This window comes from Erpetoichthys calabaricus, chromosome 18 (assembly GCF_900747795.2).
Source record: "Erpetoichthys calabaricus chromosome 18, fErpCal1.3, whole genome shotgun sequence".
In the NCBI taxonomy this organism is placed as follows: domain Eukaryota; kingdom Metazoa; phylum Chordata; class Cladistia; order Polypteriformes; family Polypteridae; genus Erpetoichthys; species Erpetoichthys calabaricus.
In genome coordinates, this window is record NC_041411.2 from 85697580 (window position 1) to 85719641 (window position 22062).

At 51.2% G+C, this 22062-nt stretch overlaps 1 protein-coding gene across 4 annotated transcripts in view; it reads left to right on the forward strand.

Moving 5' to 3' along the window:
• The window catches only part of LOC114668901 (contactin-4-like), a 453222-nt gene that overhangs the window by 393293 nt on the left and 37867 nt on the right, over positions 1-22062 (forward strand). For all 4 annotated transcript variants that reach the window (XM_051921332.1, XM_051921335.1, XM_051921334.1 and 1 more), the window contains exon 12: positions 21779-21906. In XM_051921332.1, coding sequence (XP_051777292.1) covers positions 21779-21906 — 128 coding nt within the window. The remainder of the gene's footprint in view (positions 1-21778; positions 21907-22062) is intronic.

Genomic DNA, 22062 nt, shown 5'->3' on the forward strand with positions numbered 1-22062 from the left:
AAAGCCCACCCAGGTCCCGCTGGGCATTCTGTCGTATAAAAAAGTCTGTGCAGATGGGCTCATTATGGTCAGGACGTCAGCACTGGTGAAAGGCGCAATATTACAGGTGGACAGGGGGGTGTGAAAGGCGCAATATTATAGGGGGTGTAAAAGGCGCTATATTACAGGGAGGTGTGAAAGGCGCTATATTACAGTTAGACGGAGGTGTGAAAGGTGCTATATAAATGTAATGAATTATTATATTAAAGGGAGGTGTGAAAGGCGCTATAATACAGTTAGGGAGGTGTGAAAGGCGCTATATAAATGTAATGAATTATTATATTAAAGGGAGGTGTGAAAGGCGCTATATCCTGAGCTGCCTTATTGTTAGGTATTAAGTTTTCCTTGCCTGTGCTAATCGATAAGCCGCTACACTCCAGGGCCGTCACTTAACCCTGTTGCTGTTTCCTCATTTCCCGTTTTATTTCCAAGCAGTATGGTGACGATGACGAGCTGCTCGTGTGGGTTTGGTGAAGGGCTGATGTCTGTCAGGGGCCTAATACATTCTTCTCTTTGCTTTTGGATGTTTTGTTCTTTTTAGTTTTCAGCTTATTGATGCCATCAGCATCTTTGTCATCCAAGCCAAGTTCCACTCCGTTGGGCGTATTCAACAATGCCATTTGTCAAGTGCCACCTGTGGGAAAGTATTCCATAATGCATGTCATAACAAGATGCAGTTTGATGCGCCATCTGTTGAAATGAAAAACACAAACCGGAGTACTGCTGTTGAGCATCCAGTAGCACGCGGTGCACAGCTGACCTCACAAAGAAAACCTGAACTAGAAAAGAGAGGAGGGCTCGTGTCACCGGAGTCCCCGGAACATTCAGTTAATGGCAAAATGAAAGCGCAAACAAATAAGAGGGTCTTGTAACCGTGTAAAGAGGGCACACAGGCCTATGTGCACCCAAGTCTGAAACTCCCACGGTGTCATCTAACAAGGAGAAAAGGGTTACGGGGTCTCCAAAAGACCCTCAGAACACCCCAGAAGTTGTCTCACCCCAAGGCTGCCAGTCTCCAGCTGCCACCTGCAGGCTTCATGGTTTTCTTGCTGCCTGCATAACATCAGCGGACTTCCTTCTGTCCAAGTGTCTCACTCTGGTGGGTGAGTTCAGTGAAGCGCCACCTGTTGGAATGTTTTTATAGTGCACGCAGTAATCCAATGCATTGCAGTTTTCGTTTTAACAGATGACGCATTGCATTGCTGACTCGTGGCTCTTCTCCTCGTAATAATTAGATGGTCGTTTAAGTTTGGAGGATTTTCATCACTCACTAATGGTGACACCAGAGAGCAGCACATGCAGGTAAGAAGTCCACTGGGCTCTGCACACCGGACAGTAAGGACCCTCTAAAGAGACCACCCGGGTGAAGCCTGTCTGACGCCTCGTTGTCGTGTCCCATTGCCGCCAACTTGTGCCAGACTCCTCTTTGAGGCAGAGTGCAAACATCACGAGCGCTGTCACCCGTCAGCAGCGCCTCAGCAGTGACAGTCACGTCAGTGACAGGACACAGCGCCTGCCTCGGGACGACACCTCCATCGAGTCTCCGCACACACCGGGAACAAAACGAATGAAGAGACAAATGAGAGGAGGGAGTCTCAGGGCCATTATCTGTCAAGGAAGAGCGTCTGCCTGATGGAGCGAGCGGATGGGAAGAGGGGACAGACCTTCTGATCCGCTGTGCCACCCTGCTCTCCTCAAAGAGCCAACGGGCTGTGTGGCACCATAATACAGTAATGCAAGTGCTCAGCTGCCAATCAGGCGAGTGCCAACGTGGACCTTCTCTCCTTCTGCCTCTGCGGCTTCAACAGGCAACTTCTGGGTCTGCCCAGGCTGGCTGGCGTTTTACAGCACGATGCCAGTCCTGGTGCCATCCTCCTTTATAGTTTTATGTGCACTTTATTGTCCCTTGTTTAGATGCAAATGAGACCAAGGAGACCCAGACCAAAGCCGAGGTGCCAACTGGGCCACCCCATTTACTGCTGTAGTCTGAACAACGGGTGCCCTCTGTGGCTTCTCTGATAATTCCGCTCTCGCGCAGATCCGAGTAGGGGGGCTGAGTCACACCAGACTGATATGCCATCTTCTGGGAGATGTCATTGTCCCAACCAGAGGAGGTGCGGTTTCAGTGACAGTGGGCGTGGCTTCTCAAAGCTACAGGGGGAAAAAAGACGCCATTGTTAGCAGTGGCACCCCCTCTTGCCCTTATCTCAGACCCCCATGGATGACCCCCTGACCAGCGCCATGGAAAATACGTTTGGCAAGAAGGGGCCATTCAGCCCACCAAGCGCACCATTCCTGCCCACCACACCACTCTACTGTTGTCTGTGTGAAGAGACCCCCTATTATCGACAGACGTGACAGGAGCCCCCGTGAGGAGGTGGGACGCAGACACGGTGGGACAGTCGCCTTTTCTTTGGTGTTTTGCGTTTCCTTTCCCGTTGCTCTCCCAAGTCGTCACCCTGATGAAGTTTAAGAGATTTGAGGTGACACACGTTTTAAGGTCCTTTAGGGAATGAGGACTTGGGACCCCCCACTTCAACCGTTTTGGCCCCTGAGCTGACCCTTTATCCCCCAGTTTTGCTTTTAGAGCTGAGGTCACCAGACTGGCCATCGCAGTCTGTGGGTGGGAAGCACATGGCATCGAACACGGGTTCAAATGACAAAGGCACAAGTGACGGCTGCAGCTTTCACCAGGGGGCAGCGTCGAGTGCGGAGCCGTGTGATCGGGCGCCTGACGATGGCAGCCTTTCATTTCCATCTTATTTATTTATTTATTTATTTGGTCTTTTATGTTAATTTTCCCTCGAACATATTGACTTAACATTTGCATAGTTTGGTGAAGACAACTAATTAAAAGTTCACGTCGACCTTTCGAAAGGAGGCAGGAAAAAAAATTGCTTTTCTGTTCAGCTAAATAGTTGCTTGGCTATAAAAAGCAGCTGACAGCTGCAGCGCCAAAGCAGGCGGGCGGGCGGGCATCTTAAAGGAAAAATGGAGATGGGCGCGTCAGCCACAGCAGCTCATGCCTTCAGTGTCCGGGATGACATCTTAGTGACTGCGGTGGTCCCAGCAAGCACGTCCAGCCTGGAGCCACTGTGGTGTTTGTGGGGGCCATAAAAGAAATGGACAAGGAGCTGAGGGAGGGGCATCTTATCTGTATAGAGCCTGGCACCACTCTAACGTGACCATCAGCCGTCAACCGATGTGCCAGTTGACATGCACAGGCAGATGTGAAGGGCGCTATATCGCCTAGACAGGTAGGTAGCGTGAAAGGCGCTATATCACCTAGACAGGTACGCAGATGTGAAAGGCGCTATATCGCCTAGATGGATTAAAAAGCCAATCAATAAGCTCTGCTTGGACTACTGGCACGTCTCCTCACGTTCCTCGTATTTAGCAGTGGGTAGCAATTTGCAATCCAATCAAATAAACGAATGTTTTCTCCAAGTCAGAGATGTACAGCGATATGTAAAATATTCAGAGATAATTGCTGAAAATCCTAAAGCCATCTGTCGCCCGGCTCATGAATAGTAATGCCTCCCTCTTGATTGGCTACTGCTTCATGAATATGTAAAGCTGCGGCGGTGAGTGCTGAGCTCCGGCGTCTACACAGTTTGAACCCGAGTGACGCCTGGCAGGACGTCGGCTTTACACGTAAGCGTCTCCTGTGGCCCTGGCTACCCTGGACTGGACTACCTGTGCGGACCCCTGCCTTGGACCACTGGGATTGCTGAATTAAACCAGTATGTGCTGTACGTATACCCACCATGAGTCATGCCAAGTGGGCCACACTGTTCACAACTGGGTTATTACTTGAAATAATTGATCCAAAAGAGAGGGATGCTTGTTGCGCCCGAGTCTGCCATCTTGATCCGCTTGTTGATTGGGTGGCCCTCTCTTGATGCCACTGGCCATCACAGAGATCTGGGACATGTAAAGGACGTCAGTACCCTCGCTGAAGGAGCGCAGTCTGATCTGCCCGGTCTTCTGTCATTCTTCATACCCAGCCTGTCACTGATACGGACCCTCAAGTATCTTAAGCACATTAGATAGATAGACCGTGAAAGGTGCTATATGACTGATTGATCGGTAGGCTGTTGCAGACAATGTAGCAAACAACAGCAATACCCCCCGCTCTAGAGACCCCTGTGAGTTGGCCGATGCCAGCAGAGTGGTCCTAGTGAGGCACTATAAAAGCGGATTGTCACAGGGGTGGTGGAGCCCCCCCAGCTGTCATTGGTGTTGTTACCGAGGCGATGCTGATGGTGGTCTGCTCCACCGCCATGTCCAGCGGGTCTGGGGGGTGTCCCCTACCTCAGGCCCCTTGTTGATTTAGTGGCCCTCTCTTGATGTTGTCAGACGTGTAGGGGACGTCACCAGCCTGCTGTGCCCTTTCTCAGGTGGTCTCCCTCTAAGGGGCCAGAGGGCTTCAGACTGGTGACAGCGTGTGACGAGCTGTTTGATCTCTACTCCCGGTGCCTGACGGAGTGCTTCCTCCTCCTCCTCCTCAATGGAGAGCTGTGCCCATCATCACCCGGCAGCAGCTCCTTCCATCACGTAGCCGTCCTGCCTCCTCTCATCTCGGTAGCCATTAGTAGGGAGGAGGAGAAAAGCAAACTGAAGTCGCGGGCGGACGCGGCGGATCCTCGGGTCATTAATCAAAATGAAGCGCTCGGCGGCGTCCGCCCCGAATTACTCTTTAATTTCTCGATATAATCAACACTTCCGAAGGTGTCTGATTTAAAGGCAGCTCAGGGTTTTTAATGGATTCGCTCCCAGTGTCAGAAGGATCTCCATTAAAGCTTCTCACTGGGGACGCGGCGGAAATGAAGAAAGCGCTGGGCGCGGCCCGATAAATCTCGCTCACCGCTAATAACACGCAAACATGGTGGACGTTTGTGTTAAATCTCGAGCCGGGGCCCCGGTCATGTCAGCCCGCGTGTCATCCATCTTCATCGCCAGGACGTTTGCAGACACCAGCCTGAGATGTCTTGTCTTACAGGGAACGAGCCCTGGGGCGCCACGTTATGGGGCATCAGCTGGAACAAATAAGCCGAGGACGCAATTTAATATTTCAGGACAAATCTCATTGATGGCCCGGAAAGCGCTTGGTGTCAGCGGCTGATCAATGTGTGACACGAGCGAGTGTGCTGCTGACAGCCAGATGTGTCACCGTCCTCGCTGCCTGTCACTTCACTGAACACCAGCAGTAGGCGGCACCCGAGGAGTCCTGCCGTTCTCATCCTGAGCTGCCCATTGGCACAGTGGCGCCTCCTGCTGGTGTTGGCACGCAAAATCCAGGTGGGTGTGGTTGCAGGCTGTGGCGCGTGAAGGTTCCTGGCGTTCTCATCCCATTGGCATGGTGGCGTGTCCTGCTGCTGTCTTCAGACTTCAGCATGAAGGAGGAGAAGTAAAAGGACGACTGTGTGCAGAAAGCTGGCATCACCTGGAAAGTTCATGTTGAGCGATCAAAAGTCAGAGCTGCTTAATCTGTTGGGCGACATGGTGGGCACCGTCATCTGAGGGGCAGCAATTATGAACACCCAGGGGCACACTCACTGGAATACCCCCCCCCCCCCCACTGAGCTATGGACCCCAAAGGTGCTGCTCTGTCTGGTCTGGGTGACAAAGGTTCAAATGGAGGGGAGGACGTGTGCCCAGGGATTTGTTCTTCGTCCCCCCTGAAGACAGACCACTTTACTTTAGTCCGCCATGTCAGCGGCCACCATATGATGAGCGAGGCTCTTATGGACCCCCATTCAATGCATTCCTGTATCCCCCTGTGTGTGGCCGGTGCCGTGGAGGTGACACTCGCGCTGGAGGGGCTTTGGAGATTTAGTGCTGAGCACCCTGCCGGCCTTGGGGGGGCTACAAGCCGTGGGCTGTGGAGTTTGTTTTATTTATTTGTAACCCCGTCATGTGGGTCCTTTCTTTGTGTCTTCCTATTATGGTGCTCTGAGCCTGAGAAAGGCGCTATATACATGTGATACTATTATAAAGGCCACTCTTCAATAGCAGATGGAGGCAGAAATGGCCTTCACCCCCCCGGGCCTGTCCGTCGTGGGGGCCTCCAATAAAATGGTAGCCCTGAACGGCCCCCTCACCTTCTCGCCGTGAGTCGACTAATTTATGGGAGCCGAGTGGAGACGTCGGCCACGTGACGAGCAGCGGAGTTTAATCTGCGTTAGCGGACGGCGCGCTGTTGTGCTCATTGAGCTGCCGTCAGCGGCTCGCCTCGAAATGTCACTTTTAATTCTCTACACGGGATTATTAAATTTTACATTTTATGTTAATTGAACTTTTCTTTTTAATATGTAATTTAAAACTCCAAATCTAATTATCTCCCAGTGTTCTTTTATTCCCACAGTTATAAGAGCACAACTCTCTACTCCATTACTTCACAATGAAGCCGTCTGTCACGAGCATCGGCGGGTGGGGGGGTTTGGGGGTCCCTGAAATCAGGCCTTTGGGGTAGGGTGACGAGTGCCTCGCTGTGACACTGTGGCCGCGTGTCGCTGTGACCGTGTGACACTGTAGCTGTGTGTCACTTTGACCGTGTGACACTAGCTGTGTGTCACTGTGACCGTGTGTCACTGTGACCGCGTGACCATGTGACGCTGTGACCGTGTGACACTGTAGCTGTGTCACTGTGACCATGTGACGCTGTGACCGTGTGACACTGTAGCTGTGTGTCACTGTGACCATGTGACGCTGTGACCGTGTGACACTGTAGCTGTGTGTCACTGTGACCGCGCCTGGGGGCCGCCCCTCAGCCTCTTCTTTGTGCTCTTTTGGTTGGTGGGCTCTCATTCTCGACTCGCCGCTTTCTTAATTTTATTTCTTTAGGTCTTTGCTTGGCCGTTCAGAGCGACTGCACATAAAGGTGCTGTGCCCATTGGTAGCCATGTGACGTGGAGATGACATGGCACACTCCACCTATGTAAGATGGCGGTGCCCGTTTACAGAGCTGCTCAGAAGATGGCGGTGCGGGTGGGATGCCTGCTTTGGCTCGTGTCCTCCTGCTGATTCATCTTCAGTCACTTCCACTGTCCTCTCCCTTTAACGGTGACACCTCGGGCTCGTCTGTGGACTCCCCTCACAGGATCCTGGACCTTGAGTCAGGTCTGAGCGCGGTGGGCTTCACGTCCTGCTGAGTGCCAGTATCCTCCCATAACACACACACACACGCACACTGGGACCCCAAAGACCACATGAACGGGGGGCCGCCGTCACATCAGCCGGGCCTGTCACTGCCGGCTGGCCCATCAGACATCTCGTGGCGCTCTGGAAGGCATTTGGGGAAACGGATGAGTGATGGGCTGAGCGTCACATTTGTGTGCAGGAAGGGATTGGCTGAATATGTAAGCATGCGAGCGAATTAAAAATGGCCTCCCTGGAGTCAGGATCACGACTCAGATTCCAAATTCATCACTCGAGACGCGCCGACGGCTCCCGAGGCGGCCATCGCGCTTTGCACGGCAGAAATGAAACGGGACGTAATTAATAAAACGGGAGACGGCTTCACTTAGGGCTCTCCTGATGAGCGCTTATCACTTCGCTGCTCTCCGTCTGATTTGCTTCCTGAGTTACCGCACTTTTATTTACATGGATGGAAAAAAAAAATAGAAAAACTGCAAAAACATCAAGAAATGAGGCGAGCAGTGACCGGGGGGGGGCAGCAGGCATCCTGGGGGACCACCACTTGCAGGACCCCAATAAGCCAAAAATTGGGGGGTTGGACCCACCCCCTGAAAATCACATCCCCTGCTGCAGAATAAAGCAGCCACTTAAATCAAAAGGCTCAGCCCAAGCCCACCAGTCAGCGGCCATTTGGAAGGATTATAGGAGACAGAAGACTGGGCGGAGCCACGTGCTGGAGTGGGTGGGGCTCTGTGCTTGTGTAGCCGTGTGATGGGCGGTGCTATACTCCTGAGTGGCTGTAGAACAGGGGAGGGGCAGACAGACACAGAATGGCAGAATGGGTGTAGTCTAGATGCATGAGTGACAACAGCCTGGGCGGGGCTATATACTTGTGTGGCGTGGTGATTGGTGTATTTTATTGTGCTTTTGTGGCTTTTCTTGTGAGTTTCTGGAACTTCTTGGCAGTGAAGTCACAATCTGGGCATTTGTTGCAGCTTTCTTACTGACGTTTCATTTATCCAAAGCGACTTACAACCTAATCAAGTGCCATCGGTTTAGGGATCGTGTTTGAACAAGCGAAGCAGGACGCGTTTCAAAGTGAAGAGCTTTGTAATAAAATGTCATCAGGTGACAGTAAACATCTAGCGTAACGAGAAGACATCAATTACAAGGTGACACCATATTGAGAATTCGTGTGAGGTCTTCAGAGAGACCCCATAAATGGCCGTATTCCTTACCACATGTGCCGTCCGGGAAGGACGAGTGGAAGACTTGCTCTGTGCCTTTTCATCTCCCTCCACTTTCCGACGTCTCTGACGATCGGATTCACACTTCTGTTTGTGACATCACATCTCCTGATCCTCCCGGCCCTGGTAGAACATATGGTAGCCGTGAGTGACAAAGTGGTGGGTGGGCATATGTGCCCAAGTGGCAGCAACCCAGACAGGGCCTGGCACTTGAGGAATGAGGCTAGATGCATGAGTGGGTGGGGCTATGTGTTTGACTGGCAGCATAAAGGGCGGGGCTGTATGAGCCTTAGTAGGCTGTGTAGGAGTGCCACTCACACACACAACTCCTCCTATCGTGACCCGTGAGGGACAAAAGGGGGGGCGGAGCTCTCTGTCTGATTGGCAGTAGGGTGGTTGAGGTTATCTGAATAAGGCACTTGAGGGGCAGCAGGGCGGGCTGCATGGCAGTAGGAGTACGGCAGTTGGTGAACAAAGACACGGGCCGAATTAGTAGGAATGACAGAAGAAATTCTGGTCCAAAACTATCATGGAGTCCAAGCCAGAAAACCAAAAACCTACCAAGAAACCAAAATAACAGGCATGGTCCCGAGTCCCTCAGCATGATGTGAAGCCATTGGGTGTCCCAGAAGACCAGAGTAAGATGAGTAACGGGACCCTCGCCACGTACCCAGGGCCTGCCAAAGGGCATTTATGACGAGTGCAGGGGCGCGTGTGGTCTGCCATTGTGCTGCCATGGTGTTCAAGCGTCATGTGGGGGTGTGTCATTGGAATCTTAACATCTGGTGTTTGTTTGTTTGTTCTCCTTTGTGTTTTCCCAGTTTTGGGCCGCCATTTTGGTGAGGTCACTTTCCATTTTGGCGGCCATCTTGGTGGTGGCGTGATTGGCTCTCTGTGATTCTGTGACTCGGACCTTGTGATGGGTGACCTCCTCACCACAGCAGACACAAGGTGGCGCTGCAGCACTTTGGCTGGGCGAGTTTTGAGATGAGGGTGTGCCCAGCTCTCTGCTGCTCGCTTTTTACAATGTGAGCAGAGGGACCACCCAAAGGGGCCCTCTGCCCACCCTTTATTAGGACTGCTAGCTGCCGGTCATAACGGACCTGGCGAGTGTCTGCTGCCCGCCCCTGATGGGTGAAATGCCAGGCCTGTGCCCACTGAATTACCGAGTGCAGTCCAGGCTGGCGTGCCCGTCCTGCATGGGTCTCTTTGGAGTCGTCGGTCCACGTTGCCCACCTCTCTTTGCTTTTCTTCGCCCTCTGTTCGTCCTACGCATGGCGGAGTTTGGTGCCCCTCGAAGCTGCGAGTCCCCAGAATGCCAAGCCGAGAGGGTAAAGAAGGAGCCTGCGCCTTAACGAGAATAAATCTTAACCCTAAGCTAAAGTGAATTTGCCGATGTCTGTTAAGATTAGGACTCCATGTGTTCCGCTCGTTGGGATTATTTTTATCTGCGAGACGGCAGGCGATATCATTTTTCAAAGTAAGGGTCCGCCAGCGCGGCGCGGTAATCCATCTTGCTCGCTGCGCCGGTGTCTTTTCAACACGTGTCTGCTCTTTGTTCCTTGAAGGATACCTCAGCGCGGGTCTTGAAGATGAATATCAGCTGAAGAAATAAAGTGAGAGCGCAATTTGTGATTAAAGGAAACCCGCGGCGATCCACCCGGCGGCCTTCTGTGCCAGCAGCTGATAAACTCGCCGTGCTGACCGGATACGCATCGGCCTGACGCCCGGGTGACAGGTTGGCTGTCATCGGGGGGCTCGCGTGACGCTCCCGTTTGACATTTTAATAACCCGTTATCTTTCCGCAGAGGGCGACTCCCTGAATGTGCTGCCGCACAGCTGAATCCCCAAGACCTCCTGCCATCGCTCTGTTTGTCCACTTCAGCGTGGACCCCTCTAAGCCGGAGATGTCACCGCCGCTCAGCCTGTCACTGCGCTGCCATCGGCCTCCTGCCTTACTTGCACACTCACACTTGTATTTCGACGGAGTTGGAATTCAGGGGGTGACACCAGCGCTGTTCCAATCGGGGGTCCGCTTAGTGCGCCCTGAACACTGACATCTGTGCCAGCAGTGAGCACCCACCTCAGCCTGAGAGCTAAAGTCTGCACCCCTCGTAGGTCTGGCCAGCATCACACAGGGCACACGCTTCTCACAAGACCCCCGCGCTTTGACCAAGTGTGTGTGTGGGGGGCTTGGGGGTGTGCGGTGCCAGACTGGCAGCCACAGAGTGGCACTGGAGCTCCACAGGTGGGGGCCAAACTGGAGCAGACTGAGAATTAAAACAGTAATAAAGGGGCAGTGCCAGGCTGCTGTGGGTGCTGGTCTTCTGCTGCCCTGCTCTGTTTCTGCCGTGTGACCTTCTTGACCCTCCAAGGGCTCCACTTGTCTGCACTGCACTTTTAGCACCTGATGGCATGGACCCCTAGCGTCATCTCGGTCAGGGACTTCAAGGTGCTCCAGAAGCGCCGCTGGCACACGGTGTGGCACTTTGGTCCTGCTGGTGGCGATTCTTAGGCGGTTTATTGCCTCCTGGTGGTGGCCTCCCTGCACTGCCATGCCAGCACTGCTTTCTCGGGGTCTTGCCAGCCCGCGTGCCACGCACGTAGCTAATCTGACATCTTGAAACTCGTCTTCGGCGCGTTGTCTTTAACGGCAGTTCACCGTGTTTGGTGTCGTGCAGGTTAACGGCGATGCAGACGCCTTAAGCTCCGCCTCCAGGATGTGTCGCCCGTTGCCTGGCATGTCAGAATTCTCTCGATTTGTGATTCATGAGAAGGACAAGGTCACTAACTTCCTGCAATGAGATCGGTGGGATACATTTTAAAAGGGGGGATTCAATTTATCTCGCGGCTGCAGACATTTCCTTCTGTCTCGGCGGGGTTTGAAATCTCCAGCTGGCAGGCGACACCGGCGGCTCCCGTTTGTCACAGCCCCGCGCCGCCTTTGAGGACGAGATAACCCAGGCTTACTTAGGAAGATAAAGCATCTCGGCCATTTCATATTTTTCATCATGGCTGTTTTATTTTCCTTCGACATCCCGATAGCATCAGTGATTAAGAAGCCCACCCACAGGTAGGTCAGCTGAGCCCACCTTAACAAGGCGAAGGAATGAGCAGGAAGCACTCGGCCCGCCTTATCTGCCGGTGTCACATTTGGTGACCCAAATAGCAACTCGCCGTCTCCATTGAGTCAGCAGAACGCAGCACATTAAGTGACGGGGGGACGAGCCTCTGAAATGGGGTCGGAACCCCCCAGACTGGGATTAGTCCTCCTGGCCACTCGGCGGACACAAGCGCCTTTTGAGAGGACCGCCACGTGCCTCCTTTGGTGGTCAAATTGGGCGACACTCTGGGCGAGACCCCCTTTAAACAAACCTCTGTCTGCGCTGCACAGCCCACCTGCACGGTGCTGGAGTGGAGGACGGACGAGGAGGTCAAGGCCTAAGAGAGAGCGCCGGGTGGGATCGGGGGGTCAGTCAGTGCATGTGACCCCACTAAAGCCCCCTGTGTCTGCCTGCATGACAACACCTGAGGTGCAGTGGGCTCCGTGTCCTTTGTGTCCCAGTGACCACTTTGAGGTCCACAGCCGTCCCTTCTCAGGTTTTTGAAGTCGTCATGTGCTCTTTGACGCTTGGGGGGCTCGCGCTGAAGACCCTTTAGCAGTCATTTGCACCCGTGTCCACGTTACCCGATTCCAGATACAAGCAGATGACACACCAGAGGTAAGCCACTTGAGGTGTGGCATGAAAAGGGCATCAGTAATAAATGTAAGTCACACTCTAAGGCACTTTTCAGAATGCAGAATAAGATAAAAGGTCAAGTAATTAAAGAAAGAAATCACTTCAAGGTGACGGTGACGTCACTTAAAACGATAAATCACAGCCACTGGAGTCCCCAGAGCTGAACTTGAAACCCCCCAGTCCAGCCAGCCAACCAACTGAAGCCATGAAAATGCCAAGAAACTTCTAGAATATGCTGTGGAATAAAAGTGAAGCAATGCTCCACTGACACTGTAGGTGGCGCTGGTGAGACGGGGCAGAGTTCAGGTCACCGCACTGCAACAATGACAGAGCGACACGTGACGCTGTACATGTGACAACAATGACCCTGTGCAAGGGGACTAAAGGGCCTCCCCCAGACCTCATGGTGGTCTTCAAAGTCACAAAAGAGTCATGAAGGTGAGGACACCTGCTGGTGACAAAGGGGACTGCGTTTAGGGCCGCGGTCAGGCAGCACTTCACCAGGCAAAGAGTGCTGGGAATCCAAGAGAGTCCTGAAGTTGAAGCAGAACTTCATAGGAACGCGAGCACCACGGGGACTCGATGGCCTCGTTTGACAGCAGAGACCCCCATCTTTGAGGGCGGCTACAGAGTCGACTAGAAGTTCACCGTTAATGTGACATAACATGAAGAAGACACTCGAGCTGTCCACACTGGTCTGATGGTGTCCTTCGTTGGCCTGCACCTCCTCCCCGTGTCCCTCCAGTTCTCCACCCCAGAGTTATGTGGGCACTGGCATGCACTGATGCCCCTGCCAGGATGTCTTTTGCTGCCTTGAACCCTTTGCCAGTAGGCCCCAGGACCCCGAGTCGGTTTTGGTAGGGAGGACACCCCCCTGGGTCCAGTGAACGTGAAGACCATCTGAGGTGACCGCAGAAAGCAGTCCACATTGTCCCCGTCCCCCAGAACTCTCCGCACACTGGTCACCCCATCTGGGCCATCTTCAGGCATCTCCAGCTGGCCCCCTAGTTCAAGTGCCCGTCCACTCTTTCATGCGCCGTGCCCCTCGTGAGAGGCCGTCCGTGGGCTTTGGATGACAAGCATCAAGCAGATCGACTCGGCCCATCCTGCCAGGAGCGATGAGGAGGGCAGCTAATGGGATTATAAGTCAGGGATGGTGGGCAGTGGACACCTTCCTTGGCGTGGTGGCACAGCTTGGCCCAGAATGGCTGCTAACTCGGCGATTAGACGCACAGCTTGGCACACAGCCGAGCCTTTGTGTGGCGCGTCGCGCTCGTTGTGCTGAGCTCAGGTGGCAAAACTCTCTGCGCAGATTAAGCACCACAACTGCAAATCCAAGCCCACCGGTTTCAATTCCGAACGAAATGATGCGGCTTAGCGCTGATCCGCTCCACGGTGACGGGCTTTGAAAAGAGCTGGCACGCATGCCGGGCACGGTGCCGTCTGCAGCTTTGGCACTTGTCTGCCGTTGCTTGGCTTTGTATTGTCTCATCGGATGAAGGCTGCTGTGCTCGGAAGTGGCTGTGTTGAAGTGACCCCCAGGGTTGGCACAAGGGCGGGCATCACCACTCAACTGGACTGAGCTCTTTTTGTCATTTACTTAACTTGTGTGGCTCGTCTGCCCCTTTGCTGCTGTGCCCGCTCTGCCGCATTTAGTTGGGCCCCCGTTTTCTCGTCTTACTAATTACAGGCAGGAGAAGTGAGAAGACCGAGAGCCCCCCAAGGCGAGGGCACCTCAGTCGTGGTCAGCGGGCACTTGAGAAATCAGCGGGGAACAAAACTAACGCAGCAGAAATGAAACATAATGAGAGAAAACATCAAAGAGGAAGAAGAACCAAACCAGCGACGTGAAGTGAAGACTTGACATGACGGGACCTCCAGCGGGGAGCCTGGCACCGGACGAGGCCCCAGAGAGGTGCCCAGGTACGATTAGGGGGCCCCTGGGCTTTCAGAGGACAGTGGAGTAACCGCCAGAGGAGCGTGTGACACAAACACAGGTGAACGGAGGGCTGGCAGTGGCAGGAAGCGTGGCTGTGGTTGCCTTTGTTTGGGCACCGTGCCGCCAGCGAGGGCGGGCCGACTCTTTTGATTTCGCTTTCTATCGGCGGCTCTCTGTTGGTCTCTTTTTCCGAAATTCAATGTGCTGCTCCTTCATTAAAGGCCTTGGAGATACTGCGATGAGTCACCAGCTGTGCCAGGCGTCGCCCATTGAGCCCCGGTGACCCTCGCTGATCTCCTTTCAGTTCGTCGCGTTGGCACTTGAGCCCAGAAATCACAAGTCTGTGTGCCCTCGGCCTCTTTTGTGTTCTCTTTGAAGTTTACCCGATGAACACGCCTGATGAAGAGCGACTTCTGTCTCCTCTCTTGCTTTCTTCTGTGTTAGTTAATCATTTCCTTCCGTTTCTCAGAACAGATCGTGGGGGGCAGCAGATGGCACAGATGGACGGTCCAAAGTTTGTGAAGCAAGTGGCACACACTGGTGCTGCTCTCCGCTGCACCAAACGGCGATTTGACCAGTCTGAGGGGCCGCAGCACTCGTGATAGAAGGGCAAGTCGTTTACCGCTGGCTGTGCCCGTTAAAGTCGCCAACTGACCCGCCTCCTCGCCCATCCTTTTGTTTCTCGTAATAGCCACTGCTGTTCTGTGTGTAAATGCGAGCTGGCATGGAGGATGCGCCCTCTTCCTGTTTCTGCCAATGCCCATTGTAGCCAAAAGTCTACGCCATTTGTATTTTTGCCCGTTTTAGTGTGGCTTGAGATGCTTCTGTAAATGATGTGAAAATGCCAGGGTTAGAGTTAAAAATGAAAACGCTTTAACTTTGAAGGAGTCGTCTGCCCAAATAGCTTTACCCCCTCGAGTTTATAGTGATGGCCGAGATGTCAAAATCTGTGATATAAAGAGGCTGAATGGGGACTTGAGACCCCCACTGAAAAAGGTCAGACCACCGGAGTCGCATCATCTGAGTGTCAGCTGGCCCCTCCCATGCCCGCAGCATCCCAAATGTGCGTGTTTTTGGTAAACTCTCTTGTCAAGTGAAGAGTTTCCACAAACGTCAAAGATGTGGGCACGAGTGAGCTGGCGCTTTTCACATGAAGACCCGCCTCCCTCCTCACTCATTGGTCAGACCTGCCCAGTGTCAGCTCCCTCATTGGCTACCGCAGCATGTCACACGATGTCAGCACTGCAGCGTCGGAGACGAGGAGCACAACCAGACAGTCGGACCGTAGACACGGCACAGCATCCTCGGGGGGTCTCCAGCTCACATCCTGGTGGGCTGCAGTGGCTGCAGGTTTTCACTCAAACCATTTTCTTAATTGCTTAACTCATCCAATTTCTGCTGCTAATTAACCTCATTTGCCGTCATTGTAATTGACTTGCTATTTAAGACTCAGTGGTCCAACAATAAAGGGTTAGAAAAGGAGCCAATAAATGAGCAGCTAAGCGGTGTCCATCAAATAAGAACTGAACACAAGGTGAACGTCTCAGTAACGTTCTCCATTTTAACGGTGCCCTGTTTTGGAAATGCCTGCTGTGCCACAATGAGAGCGCCAACGAGCTGTGGAATTCAATAATGGGCTTAATTAACAACAAGAATCAAATTCTAATTAAGAGTTTGAGGCCTCAACTGGGCTGACCAGCCTTTTGGTTTGGCTGCCGTTTAACGTAACGAGTCCGAGGACTGGGTCGGTGCCGCCACCTCGGCCATTTTTAATGGGCATCTTTTGAGGAATGGGCTTTCATGGGTGGCATTTTCTGGGCTAATTTTTCAAACAATAAGAAGTTTTTCCGGCTCCCTTCTGTCTTTTTCAAGTAGTGGGACCCTCTACCCCCCCCCTCCCCCCACCCACCCTTTGCACCTCCGAGGGGGCCGAGATCCATCACTCTCAATGCCCCCACCCCGCTCTCCGGTGCGTCACTTTGTCTGGGTCAGGCTGCTCTTTTGTGCCACTCTACATTTTTAAGGACCTGGCAACCCTGGACTGAGTCTTCCAAATATGGCAGGTAGAATGAAGGAAGAGGAAGTCAATTGGCGGCGGTGACAGGAGAGGAAAACCTGCAGCTGGACCACCTGAGAGGTGCCGACCCCAAATACTCGCACCGAGTCACAAACCCAAATGAAGGGTCAGACATTTCCCTAATCGTATTGTCCTTCATGATGATGATGATGACTACGCCAAACAGTACACCATTTACAGTTGTGGCACACCAAGAATTAACCAGTGTGTCTCTCAAAAGGCATCACCAAAAGCCAGCCATGCTGCCCGCCGTTTGTATTTAATGCTCTGACTGGCACAGCAGTGCCCTCGTCCAGCCACACCAGGCGCTCCCAGACGTGACGGCCGTCAATTGGCTCGCTTTGCATTTTCTGCTGCTTCAAGAACAGTGAAGTCAGTTCAGTCAAGGCGCTATAATCTGTTCTGTTAGCGGTGGTAATTGGCTAACAGTGGAGAATGCAGCTATGCCAGGGTCCGAGCACAGCACCCTGGCGGTTTGTGATAGCCTTGAGTGGGCCTGGTGCCCGGTGCCACTGGCATAGGATGAGGGGGTTGGAGGGATGGACGATGTCCTGCCATATTTATAAAGCTGCTGCCTGTCAGTGTCTGCACTCCATTAAAAGTGACACTCGCGTCCTCCTCCTCCTTCCTCCTGTCACTTGGATTTCAGGGCCTTTCATTACCTTCTGACTCTGCCAGTTCATTTCCTGTCCGTCTGCTGGCATTGGGTGCAAGAAGGAAACGAAACTTTGGGCCGGCGATCCTGAGCAGTGCAGTTGGTATGCAGGAAGTGAGACATTGAAAAGCATTCTGGGTACAAAGATGTGCCACCGTCAGCCGGCCCAGCAATCACAGTGTCGAGTGAGGCGATGCCTGGCCGGCGTGGCACAACTCGAGGTGAATCTTTGGGATTGGCACTGCTGACTGAGGCAGGTTTGGCTGCCAGATGACTGTTTAAACTGCACATCCTGTCGGCTACACGGCGGCTCAGCAGTTCACACTCAGGCTTCAGAGCTCCGGTGGGCTGCCCTTGAAATGTGCCAACGCAGTTCTTTCCAAGTGCAGCGTCTCTCTTTGATTTGATTTCAGTTCTGTATTTCTGTTACATCGAAGGATATTTCAAGATGGCTCTTTAACACTCTGTGCGCACTCTTTGTGACAGACGGGTATGAGTCGGTGGCATCTTCTGAGCGCAGCGAGTTGGTGTTTCCTGAAAGTCGCAGTAAGCCTGGCAGGTGGGGGTCTTCAGGGCTCTCCAGAAGGCGTCTCCTCTCCTCACCGCAGCCCATTGGTCTCGACTGACGGGTGACGACGCCATCACAGAAATGAAGGGAGCCAAGTAGTCCGTCGTCTCCTCATTGTCCCACCCGACGCCATTTTGTATTCTCGGATTACAAGCTCTTGTCCTTTCTAGGCCTTTCCGTGTGCCGTTGCTGTGTTCTTACCTGCCATGGGTTGTCACTTAATGTTGAGTTGGACTTCGTTCAGACGCTTGGGCTTTGCTGCGCCTCCTCTGACATTCCAACAGCGGGTACTTGACCCTGACTTGCACGTTTCACCGTCGGTATTGAAGTTAAGTGACTGCAATGTTTGGCGATCCGGACATCGTGGCGCAGTCACGGGCTACTCACAGGGGCTTTTTGGGGTCGTCTGGTGACGTCAGAGGAAGCCCTCTGCATCTACAATTGGCCTGGCACACTTGCACTCATCTCTCTTGGACTCTGCCACAGCCGCTGCCCGGATTTCAAGTGGGGCAGTGTTCAGGTTCTGTCTGTGGCGGCAGCAAATTGTCACAGGACGTGTCACTTATGTCGACACCCATAGCAGCAACATTTGATGAAAAAGAAAATCCTATGGTGACATGTCAGGGTGGCCCGGATGGTGGCAGAGAGCGCCTTGCAGATGGCATTAGTAGAACATTGACTTGTCGTGATCGGCGGGTACCGTAAATCACTGGATGCATGGCAGAGCCCCTCTTCAGCCACTGGTCACCTCAGTGTCACCAGGCTGATGCCCCTCCTTCACCATTTCCAGATATGCTGCTTGAACGTTTTTACTTTTAGGGTCTGGATGTGGCTCATGTGGCATACTGGGTGACATTTCAAGGTGACAAGTGGTCAAAGCAGGCAGTCACATTCATGCCTGACCCTGACTGGTGTCTCTGAGGACAGGGACGTCCCTACAGTGGCACAGGCTGGCACATGGGCATGGAAATGACCCGGGATTGGTCGCAGTGCCCACCCACACACGTGTGTCATTCAGGTGACACTCTTTTTGGCTTCCCCTTTCCGCTCACCCCAGAGGTGCCCCCCCCCCCGGCTGCTCTTTGGGCTCCATGTAAAGTAGACGTGTCACCCCCACTTGTCAGAGGCCTCGCTGCCTGCTGCTTTAATGAGAGCCCACCAGTCGGGGGCAGCTGGAGCTGCTAAGTCTGATCAGGAAAGGCGCTATATAGTACAGGAGATAATATATAGTATAGTGGATAGTATAGTAGATGGATGGTATATAGTATAGTAGATAGTATAGTGTATAGTAGAGAGCAGATAGTATATAGTATAGTAGGTAGGATAGAAGTAGTATAGTAGATAGTAGATAGGGTAGTAGATAGCAGATAGTATAGTAGATAGGATAGTAGTATACAGTAGTAGTATAGTATAGTAGATAGTATGCAGTAGATAGGATAGTAGATAGTATATTATATATTAGATAGGATAGTAGATAGGATATAGTATAGTAGGTAGTATAGTAGATAGTATACAGTAGATAGTCGTAGTATAGTAGATAGGATAGTAGTATATAATATAGTAGATAGTATTTAGTATAGTAGATAGCAGATAGTATATAGTATAGTAGGTAGTATAGTAGATAGGATATAATATACTAGGTAGGATAGTAGATAGTATAGTATAGTAGATAGGGTAGTAGATAGTATAGTATTGTAGATAGTATATAGTAAATAGTATAGTAGATAGGATATAGTATAGTAGGTAGTATAGTAGATAGGATATAATATACTAGGTAGTATAGTAGATAGGATAGTAGATTGTATAGTATAGTAGATAGGGTAGTAGATAGTATATAGTAAATAGTATAGTAGATAGGATATAGTATAGAAGGTAGTATAGTAGTAGTATAGTATTGTAGATAGGATATAGTATAGTAGGTAGTATAGTAGATAGTATAAAGTAGTAGTATAGTAGATAGTAGTATAGTAGATGTGATAGTATATAATATAGTAGATAGTATTTAGTATAGTAGATAGCAGATAGTATATAGTAAGGATATAATATACTAGGTAGTATAGTAGATAGGGTAGTAGATAGTAGTAGTATAGTATTGTAGATAGTATAGTAGATAGGATAGTATATAGTAGATAGGATGTAGTATAGTAGATAGTATACAGTAGATAGTAGTAGTATAGTATTGTAGATAGTATATAGTACAGTAGATAGCAGATAGGATAGTAGATAGTATAGTAAATAGGATATAGTATAGTAGGTAGTATAGTAGATAGTAGTAGTATAGTATTGTAGATAGTATATAGTACAGTAGATAGCAGATAGGATAGTAGGTAGTATAGTAGATAGTATACAGTAGATACTATAGTAGATAGTAGTAGTATAGTATTGTAGATAGTATATAGTACAGTAGATAGGATATAGGATAGTAGGTAGTATAGTAGATAGTATACAGTAGATAGTAGTAGTATAGTAGATAGGGTAGTAGATAGGATATAGTATAGTAGGTAGTATAGTAGATAGTATATAATAGGGTAGTAGATAGTATAGTAGATAGTAGTAGTATAGTATTGTATATAGTATAGTATACAGTAGATAGTACAGTAGATAGTATAGTGTATATAGTATAGTAGATAGTAGTAGTATGGTATAGTAGATAGCAGGTAGTACAGTAGATAGTATATAGTAGATAGCAGATAGTATATAGTATAGTAGATAGATAGAGAGAGAGATACTTTATTAATGCCAAGGGGAAATTCACATACTCCAGCAGCACCTTACTGATACAAAAAACAATATTAAATTAAAGATTGATGATAATGCAGGTAAAAACAGACAATAACTTTATATAATGTTAACGTTTACCCCCCCGGGTGGAATTGAAGAGTCGCATAGTGTGGCGGAGGAACGATCTCCTCAGTCTGTCAGTGGAGCAGGACGGTGACAGCAGTCTGTCGCTGAAGCTGCTCCTCTGTCTGGAGATGATCCTGTTTAGTGGATGCAGTGGATTTTTCATAATTGATAGGAGTCTGCTCAGTGCCCGTCGCTCTGCCACAGATGTTAAACTGTCCAGCTCCATGCCAACAATAGAGCCTGACTTCCTCACCAGTTTGTCCAGGCGTGAGGCGTCCTTCTTCTTTATGCTGCCTCCCCAGCACACCACCGCATAGAAGAGGGTGCTCGCCACAACCATCTGATAGAACATCTGTAGCATCTTATTGCAGATGTTGAAGGACACCAGCCTTCTAGTGAAGTATAGTCGGCTCTGTCCTCTCTTACACAGAGCACAGAGTTAGTAGATAGCAGATAGTATATAGTATAGTAGATAGCTTCCCGGTTCCTCCCTGTGTGGATAGCGCTTTGAGTACTGAGAAAAGCGTTATATAAATGTAATGAATTATTATTATTATTATTATTATTATAGCATATAGTGTAGTGTATAGTAGGTAGTATAGTAGATAGTATACAGTAGATGCTGCCACTCTTCCCAGCCTTTCACCGGCCCTCATCTCTTAACACTGAATCAAGCAGAAGAAGCAGTGGCCAACGAGGTGCCGGCCTGCCCAGCTGGGGGAGTGTGCCCGCTGGTTCTGCTGCATGTGGATGTGGGGTTGGTCAGCACATGAGGGTATTTGTCATTACTCTGAAATTTTTAGCAGCTGGCAGTTTCGGCAGGCATAGCGCTTGAAGCAGGTGCCCGCTGCTCGCCATGCCTCATTTCTTTAATGTTCGGGTCATTTTCTTCCCTCGCTGTCTCCCTGAGTCGCCTTTTACTTCTCAAGCCGCCCTGCTGCCCACTTTAGGCCGCTTTGTCCAGCACCACTGGTGCTTTATGAAGGATTAGCAAAGAAACGAGCGGCAACCGCTGCTTCAGATGTGTAATAAGCGCACCACACGTGAAGAGCCCCAAGAGGGCTGTGCCATCAGTTACAAACAGACGGGCAAGGATGGCCAAATGTCATTGGTGACGCCCCCCCATTCCAGGGCATATCTCTGCTGTATACGTTGCCTTGGCGCTCTAAGAATGATGGCCGGCCATACCAGCCTTGCCAGGCTCCATTTGGTAATCCTGCAAGCCGGCTGCTTGTCTCGGGTTCAAGTCTGCCATCTCTCTGTTGTGTGCGTGCTGAGCTCCTGCTCCCCTGAGGCCATTTGGAATGTTAAACTCAGTGACTTTCATGAAAATGACGACATTCGTATTGAAACGGGCATCGTCACAAGCGTACAGCACTGCGATGGCCGCCATTCAGGTGCCAGTCCGGTGGGCTGCTTCACGGTGAAGGCTTTGACTGTGGCCAGTGTGCCAGTGCAGGGCGCACCGTTCATTTACGCTCTGTGTGCGTTTGACTAAGCGGTGGTCTTGTTTGTGTCTCCTGTAGGATAAGCGTTCTGGAAGATGGAAGCCTTAGAATCGTCAACGTCACCAAGGCTGATGATGGGAGCTACACGTGTGTGGCAAGAAACCAGTTTGGAGAAGCGAGCAGCAGTGGCACCCTTGTGGTGAAGGGTAAGTGAGTGACAAATGGGAGAGCTGGCACCCCCTGGTGAAGGTGGCACCGCAGCACTGTGCAGGCCGGCTGAGGAGGCTCCAGCCTTTGGTGCTGTGCCCAGAATGTGGGAGGACGTGACCCGAGGGCGCCAGCTGCCTGGTCAGCTCATTAAC